The 9063-nt window shown below is 32.7% G+C and overlaps 1 protein-coding gene across 1 annotated transcript; it reads right to left on the bottom strand.

Annotated features, from left to right (window-relative positions):
- Positions 1 to 2562: 2562 nt before the first annotated feature.
- LOC114727175 (uncharacterized) lies at positions 2563 to 8428 on the bottom strand. The gene is made up of 6 exons (XM_028913890.1): positions 8099 to 8428; positions 7942 to 8004; positions 6608 to 7111; positions 4586 to 5296; positions 3310 to 4017; positions 2563 to 2598 (listed from the first exon to the last, which is right to left on the bottom strand). Exons 1-6 carry the CDS (start codon positions 8426 to 8428, stop codon positions 2563 to 2565), a joined length of 2352 nt encoding a protein of 783 aa, XP_028769723.1.
- Between the last annotated feature and the right edge of the window lie 635 nt (positions 8429 to 9063).

Here is a 9063-nt window from a genome sequence, read left to right as displayed (position 1 = left end):
ATAAAACCTCCGATGCCCAAAAAACAAAAAGTTGTATAAAACCTCCAAGTCCATGACCCACTTCTGTGTGCTTGTGGGCTAAGCTGATTAAGTGATTAGCATTTGTTCTTGATGCTAACATTCTGTATGCAGCTGTAAGTCATGGTGCCTAGATTTCCACATTCGAAAGTAAGTTTGAAGGTTGTTTGAATATTCGTTTTTACTTTTTACCTTTTCTTTTCTTTTATCAGTAGACTTGCAAACCAACTTCCTTTTTCCATTTTCCAGCACAGTATTCGATTTCCTCAGCAAATTCTTCAAAATAGGAAATCAGATTTTCTAAAGTCGCTCATTAATCATTATTGCAAAAGAATTTGAACTTTCATATTGTTTTGTTCTTCTTCTCCTGATTATCACATTAACTCTTGGTTCGATGTTTTTTTCACCTCAAAAAACCTTTCTAGTATGTGGTTTTGTAGGTGATTTGCTAGATGAAGCATCATCATGATCTGTTTAGGTTTTGACACCTGGCAGTCAAGTTAACACTCCTCAGTTTTCTGAGCTGTCTCATACTATGCAAGTTGATGTTGTGGCTGGATCAGAGGGTGCAGAACATGAAGAAACAGCTCAGGAAGAGCAGAAGTTTGTAGATCCATTGGGTAGATTTCTCCGCCAACAAAACCCAAAGTTAAATGCTCTGAAGGCCTGCAAGTTAATTCTTTTAGAATAATTTTTCAATCATCAATAATCACTCTCCATAAATTTTTGACGTGTGCTAATTTATTGAATTAAATTGGCATGCTTTGCTCACCTTCCCCCTAACAGAAAACACAGCTTTTGTGTGCTTGTGTAGTTTGATGTCTTTTTCCCTTTCTGCTTTTAGCCACACTAGAGCTCCACTTTTAATTTGCCAGAGCTCTCTGAATTCTGAAGCTTCTTCTTCTTATCCATTAATTTTGTTATTTTCATATTATAGTTATTGAATATGATTAAATCAATTTGGCGATGCTTTGGAGTAGGTGTAATGTAATATTACACTCTAATCTCTTATGACTTCCTATGTCGTTTAGTGATTCTGCATACATGTCATCTAAGTGGGACAAGGTACTCATTTAAACAAATGCACCAACATGTGCAACTTGCTTGATATTTTTATCTTTGTTCACAAGAATCTAGTGAATAATAATAATCCTGTTTAGGTGGATGATGATTGGAAAAATCCTCTGCCCTTTATGGGGCAGGATACATGCATTTCAGATAAGATTATGAAGAACTTTGAGCTTCTTTATGTATTCTAAATAATGAGATGTGTTTGATACTATGACATTATTGTAATGTTGGACTGGCATTCCAAATGCTTGTGGCAGTGCAAGATGCACTATTGATTTTCTTTATAATGGTCTATGCATAGACTTTTTTTGTTTTTGTTTTTGTTTTTTTGATAATTCTTAATACGTATGAGAGAGCATATCTCTTTATGATAGACAATTTCGCATATAATCCACTCAACATGATAATAAGCAACATTTTCATTGGAAATGATGTCCCTGAAGAAAGTTAGTACAAAATTGAGTTTCCAACACAAATGAAGGTTTTCATTTGAACAGAGGGCTTTGTGTTGGATACAGGACAAGCCACTACTAACTTGTAGCATTTTTGTTGCGTACTGGTTTGCACCAAGTGGCATAACTGGATACGAGGAGTCCCATGTGGTTACAGAGGTGGTAGTGGTTTTTGAGAATTCTCTGTTCTTGTGGGAAGCTCCTCCCCCTGCCTGCTTCTTTTTTACAACCAAATATTTTTTTAATAGAGTTTCCCTATTATATTAATAAAGGTTTCAAAATGAACACCGAAATATAAAATAAAGGCATCAAGAGTAATTTTGTTAACTAATATCGGGAGTCAATAGGTGAGAAAATATGGTGGATGATTTCTGATTTTAGCATCAATTTAAATGTTACGCTTTTTATTCATTCTAGCCAACAGTTCAACATTAACCTATCTTCATTTCTTACCATTATCTTTTGAAATTTGGACCGTAATAGATTGGTATGATTTAAATCTTATGTCGAAATTGATGTAAAAAATAAATTATCTCTTATCTCTAGCTTGCTCGCTGTTGATTGCACATTTTAAATTATATACATAAACTACACATTTTATTTCAATTATTGTTCTTCTATGCCTTTACATACTGATCACAAAAATGAATATTGTTTCATACATCTATCAAGAACTCCAGGGTCAATCGTGACCAATCTCATTGAACTAATTAATAATCTGAATAACATAATAAAGCAAACCACACAGTTGTTGAATGAAAGCTTCACAATCACAGCACATTGAGCTTATCCAAATTGGAAATGCATAATCCCTCAAATGGAGGAATTTTCCCCATAAAATCAATAATCTAGTCCTGTGAGGGGAATATCTCCTCAAATGAACTTTGCTTCACCTCAAGATAATCCAACTGGGGAAATTTTTCAAGGGATCTATAGGGAAAGAGTACTCCTTCATCTTGGAAGCTTTCTACACAAAGACTTCTCACTATAGGAAAGACATCACTTAGTGATATTCTCTACATTAATTTAACACCATGTCTTGGGTTATGCAAGTTACCTATAAAATGAAAATTAATAATTAGTATGCTATTTAGTAAATTAAATCAAGATATTGTTTTCGAATAATATTTATATCTTCATCATTTTCCTCAAAAATCACATCCATGCATCAAAATTAGAAAAGATTTTAGATTAATTTTCTTGCACGCTTTTTGCCTCTAAATTAAATTTTTTTTTAAAAAAAAACTATCACTGCCTTCGAATTCTCATTTTGCTCTAGGCTTTTGACAGTGAACATTACATATAAAGCGATTATTGATAAAATTACTTCTATAAGACGGTAGTGTAATAAATTAGGTCAATATATTTTTTAAAATACTAATTTTGCGTTTTTATTGTATATAAAGTCTTTCTTAAACAATCGGTCAATTTTTTCTAATATTTATATGAAGGTTTGTTGTTGTTGATTTTCCCTCTAAAATCACATCCATATTTTAAAATAAGATAAAAAAGTCTCTGAATCATTTTATAGCTCCCTTTCTTTCTAGTAAAAAAGTACCAAACTTGCAACACTATTTGCAGGCTACGACATTCATTTATCACTGTTTGCTTGCAATTAGAGTCTTGTAACATGAAAAGTTTATAATTTATGGGAGACGACAGAGCAACTTCAACATTTGTATTAAATAGTTACCTCATCCTAAATTTTGTAGATAATGAGGAATTATTTAAAAAGTAGAAAATAAGAATGCCAAAATGTTGGATGTACCTCCGGAGTCATAAACCGATGCTGGATGGTGTTGTTAAGATCGGTCATCCAAATGTCTTTATGATGATCATGTTTGTGTCTACATACTCGAATGCTTTGAAGACGCGGGGCATAAATGGCTCCTGGACAGAACATTGTGAGTCGAGGACACCGTGCTATAGTTACACATTCTAATAATGGGAACCTGAAAGTATAACTGTGGCCACTAAATCTCTTCAATCTTGGTAAATAGTCAAGTTCCAAAAGCTTCAGTTTGCTAAAAAAGATTTCCTTGTCCTCATCATCTTCTCCATCCTGCTTCATTACAATTTCTTCCATCTCATGGCAGTAACTTATCTCCAGTGGTTCAAGATTCACCAAGCTTTTGGCAGTTGAATTTGTCATTAAATAGATGAGCCGATTACACTGGGACACCTTGAGCACCGTCAAATTGGCAAGGCAGAGTTCCCTGAATGGTGGAATTTGATCAACAATAATGTGTGCATTATGTGATGGGAATATCTCCTCAAAAGAACTATCCTTCACATGAAGCTCACTCAGTTTCGGAAATCTTCCAAGCAATGTGTACGGAAATGTTACCCCTTCACCAACAAATCCTTCTATACGAAGAATTTCCACGTGAGAAAAACGGTCCGCTGGAAATTGGTCATTCCTTATCATGCTGACATCATCCTCATCTGACACCAGCTCTCGTGTACCGACAAATCGCTGTAAAAAGATTATAGGCAAAGATATATTATTCAACTATAACTACATAATTTAATATTTTGTACTGAGAAACGTTTATAAATAATAATGTCCCAATTTTTGTATCACATAACTTCACACTGAATCAGTAGCGTAGCAACAATAACTTATTTTTTTATTGATTCCCAAAGTCAAATCGCCCACTAGCTAGAAGAAAAAAAAATTATGAATAATTTTGTTGCCCATGATCTTCCTAATCAAACAAGTGTCACGCACTTTGAGTTCATTAATTTTTATAATTAATATTGGAAAAGAAATAACGATATCAACTACAAAAACAAAAGAATAATAATACTAAAACACTCTGCTATACGTCCCATTAATTAATTATGATGAAATTTTTTGTGGTGTTTAATTTGTAATTAAAGTGATGTAACAAGATTATACTCACAAGTTTAGTAGAATCTTTAATTAAGCCAAAATATGTACAGGGAGATTTATATTAAATATCATAAACATGGAACTTTTATATATGATTATTTTTGTAAAATATGGAGATAGAAAGAATTAAGCATGCTGGTGGACGCACCTGCTGGTGGATTGTTTTGTTAAGGTTGGTGTCCCAAATTTCATGATGTTTTCCCCTATCATGTGACGGTTGAATGTTTTTAAGAGAAGGTGTATCAATGAGCCCTGGAGAGAATATTTTAAATGTTGGACATCTTTCTATGATTAGAGTATCCAATAATGGAAACCTGAAAGTATAATTGTGGCCGCAAAATCTCTTCAGTCTTCGTAGGTGATAAAGTTGCAAGTACTGCAATTTGTTGAAAAAGATTTCCTTATCCTCATCAGCCTCTCCTTCGTGCTTCGATATGATTTCCTTTATTTCAGAGCACTGATCAATTGAGAGATGTGTGAGATGGGCCAAGCTTCGAGCAGTTGATGACGTCATCAAAGTGGTCAACTGAAAAGAAATTGCCACTGTAAGATGTGTGAGATTTGGTAAAGAAACTAAGGATGGTGCCAAGCTTGTCATCTTGTAAACCTCCTGGAGAGTCAATTTTAAAAAAGGAACTTCATCCCCTCCAGAACCCTCCTTAATGTGACCACCTAACCCTGACTCCTCTAATTTTGGAAAGCTCTTCAACAATGATCTGTACGATATAGTTCTGGCTTTCTTTACAGATAGATCGAGCAGTTTTACTTTGGGGAAGTGGTAGTTCATTGGAAAGCGGCCACTCCCTATCATTTCAGCTCCTTTACCCTCCAATTTCAACTTCTCCAAATTACGAATATCCTGCACAATACATAAATAGTAACTAACAGTACCAATTAATCAATACGTCAAAAGCCATATGCGATTTTTATGAAGGTGTCTTCAAATTAAAATTTGATGCATCCACAATTTTGACATACATATATTTCGTGCACTTCAAATATCAATTATGATAAATTCAAATGAGCATAAATTTTTGGTCTAGAATTTTAATCTTTGCAAGGTTGTGACACACAAACATTACACCTCCCTTCTTTTTTAAAAAAATAAATTAATTAAATTAACGCTTATAATGTCGAGAGAAAAGAAAAAAGAAGGAACAAAGAAGAAGAAAGAATCAATTAACAACAAACCTTTTTACGTCTAGATAGAAGTTGAGGATTGGAGCCCCTCTTTTAAAAACAATAGAAAATTATTTATAAAATCTATTAATTAAAATAATTATTATGAAATATTCTTCTTTAGTTTTTTAAAGCCAATCATCAAATCCTAAACTGAATTTTTATGAATTACAATTTGATGCATCCACAATTTTGATAAATGTTAATTATTAATTATGATGAATTAAATAAATTTTTACTTTGGAGTTTCAATCTTTGATTATGACCCACAAACGTTATTCCTCCCTTCTTTTTAAAAAAGAAAATATTAAATTGAAGCATATAATGTTTGAAAAGAGAAAAAAGAAAAAAGGGGTAAAAAACCTATCCCCTCCCATGATTGAACAATCCACTTTTTTCGTTCGAGAAGATGGAAGCTGAGGATTGGAGTCCTCTATTAAAAAGAAAGAATATAAAATTATTTATAAAATCTATTAATTAAAATAATTATGATGAATTATTCTTTTTTATTTTTTAAAGCCAATCAACAAACCCTAAATTACATTATACTCTAACAAATATTTTAGTAATAATAGGAATAATTCACATATTTGAATATTCAAAAATATCAAATTCAATTGCTTTTAGGTTGTAAAACAAATAATTTAATGTTTCATTGTTTATTTTAATGCTTCAAGTTATGTTTGCTTTTCTATTAGCTTATTTTAAAATAAATAATACATGAATAGCTAATTTGTAAATGCACCTTTTTATGGGACAGTAGAGGATATTTTGAGTCTAATGTGCCCTCTGCCTCGTGTATTTCTAGTGAACTTGAGATTTCATTTTCAAATATCTCCAATTCATCACAACGTTCGATAGATAATCATCGAAGCTGTGGCCATTCTAATGTGTGTCTCTGTGGATAGAAGTTCTTTAAATTTTGAAGCGAATAAAGCTCAAGGGAAGTCAGCCTAGGAAATTCAAATGCAGAAGCAACGGATTCTGAAACTTGATCTTTTGCAACAATGACATCTATACCACAACACGATAATCGAAGCTCTTCAAGATCACGAAGCATGCCTTTGGCTATAGATGCGGGAAACATTCTTGTGAGACTTTCACAAGAGAAAACTTGTACACTCCTTAGGTTTGGGAAGGGGACATTTCCCTGGAAGTGATTGCTCCACAAATTTTTTAAGTTTGGCAAAGACCATAGCTTCAACTTTTTTAGTGGCACAACTTGGATTGATGATGACACCTTCGCTTTATACTCATTCAAATCTTCAAAATCAAACACAATTTCCAACATGTGGCAATCGCTGACTTCCAGTTCTTCCAAATTGTACAAATATTTTAGCATATGAACGGGCACCAATTTCACAAAGCCACAATTTTTCACAATGAATGCTTTCAAATTGCCAAATGAGGTGTGTGAAAGTTGGTCGTCCCATATCAGTGGAATCAAACGGATTGAATTGGACAATTCCAACCTCTCTAGTTTTGGAAGTAACACCTGTTAAGAGAAAATATGATTAAACACAAGTAACTTATAATCCCCGGGCTTACTCTTCATGAAAGATTGTTTAAATGTCTAAATAATCTCATCTACCACAATATTTTTTAAAAGATTGCAGAAAGTTCAATTTGAAATTTCACGATCACAAAATAAAAAAAATTAAGTAATTGAAAAAATGAAAGAACTATAAAATGCTATAGTAACTACCCTAATACCAAAGTTAGTAATTCCGGTTAATGTAATTTTTGCAGATTTCGTTCGAAAAAATAAGAAAAACGATCCAGCAAAGCAGATAATTCTAGTGAAAATGATTTTTTTTTGTAGGCAATTAAGTTTGAAGGTTTGTCAGAAAGTTAAAACAAGAAAAAGTAACTAAAATAATATGAGTATAACCTATTGTTGAAAAGGGATTGGAAAACCATGAGCTATATTCTCATAAAATTTTTTTTGAGTAAGTAACAGTACAAGCGTCTAGCATGCCTGTCGAACAAGGTCGTTATTCAGAGCATCTAAAATACTCATAAATACTATTTTAGTAACAGGAACAATTTATATATTAAAATGCTCAAAAATATCAAGTTAACTGGTTTTAGGAAGTAAAATGAATAATTTGAGGCTTCATTATTTATTTTAAAACTCGAAGTTATTAGCTTTTCTTTTCTATTAGCTGATTTTAAGTAATTAAAAAAACAAAAAGCTACAAACTTCCATAATTGCCTAATAGTAGAGCCAGTAATTCTAGTGAAAATCATTTTTGCCTATAATTTTGAAGTTTTGTAAGAAGATAAAGTAAGAAAAAAATTGTGAACAAAATAATCTGCACATACCTTGCTGAAATGTAACTCAAGACATTTTGCTGGATATGTTATTTGTTGCAGCTTCAAGATGTGCTGAGTTCAAAACAATATATCTAATAGTATCATTACTTTCAATCTGAAGATGCCTTAAATGTGGAAATGCTCTTCCATCATGACTGTGAAGAACATTTTCAAGCCCATTAGATCCATGTAAATACAAATCTTCAGCTCCTGTTATCAACTTTCGTACTCCAGGCTTCAAATGGATTCGACCCTCTAGCTCAAGTTTCAATATCTTTGAAATTTCATGATTGCCTTGCCATTTCCAAAGCTCTCCAATGAATATTCTATATCTCTTCAAATTCAAATCTAAGAACAAAGTCTCCGGCAACATAGAGACTTTAGGAATATGAATATCGGGAGAAGAGATGGGCAAATCCTTTAACTCATCAAGACTTGCATTTTCATTAACTTCACTAGATCCTTCAATTTTCCATTGGTTAAAGCTGTTTCCCATGGGCAACACTTCCAATCTTTTCAAGCTAGATAGAAGTTTCGGGGCAATCACTTTGAGCTTGGAGCAATGGGTCAAATTCAACATTTGTAAAGAAGTCAACCCTGCCAATTGAACTGGTAGCCTTTCAATTTCAGAGTGAGCAAAACTTAGGACTTTTAAATTCCTCAAGCTTCTAACCTCAGTTATATCTTCTAACAAACACGAGGTAGACACAATGTTTTTAGTTTTATTAAAAAACTAAGTGATGGTAGTGACTAAATGCCAATACTTGGACTCACATTAACATGGGCCAGCTACTTAGCATGTAATTATATGCTTCGTAACTATAATCAAAATTTAGTTATCCAATGTTTAAACATCCAACATAATTCGTTGTAGTCTAGTTGGTTAAGACACTAGGCTCTCACTCGAGAGGCCTGGGTTTGATTCTGGGCAACAGAGAGTTTTTGTTTTGTGTTTCAGTTTATGGGATGAGACAAAATCGAGATGACGAAGCCGTATTGGAACAAACTGAGATTGGGACGTTCCGTGAGAGTTTTTTTAATTTTAATTTTTGATAAAAAAAACCGTATTACCATTTTAATTTAAATTTTTTATGTGACTTCTATTTACTTTTTTATGCTCAATGTTTATTT

The sequence above is a fragment of the Neltuma alba genome, unplaced genomic scaffold, assembly GCF_004799145.2.
Source record: "Neltuma alba isolate B1F8T4 unplaced genomic scaffold, ASM479914v2 tig00012452_pilon, whole genome shotgun sequence".
Classification (NCBI taxonomy): Eukaryota; Viridiplantae; Streptophyta; class Magnoliopsida; order Fabales; family Fabaceae; genus Neltuma; species Neltuma alba.
The sequence above is the reverse complement of the archived record's forward strand: the minus strand, read 5'-3'. Positions and strand labels throughout refer to the sequence as shown.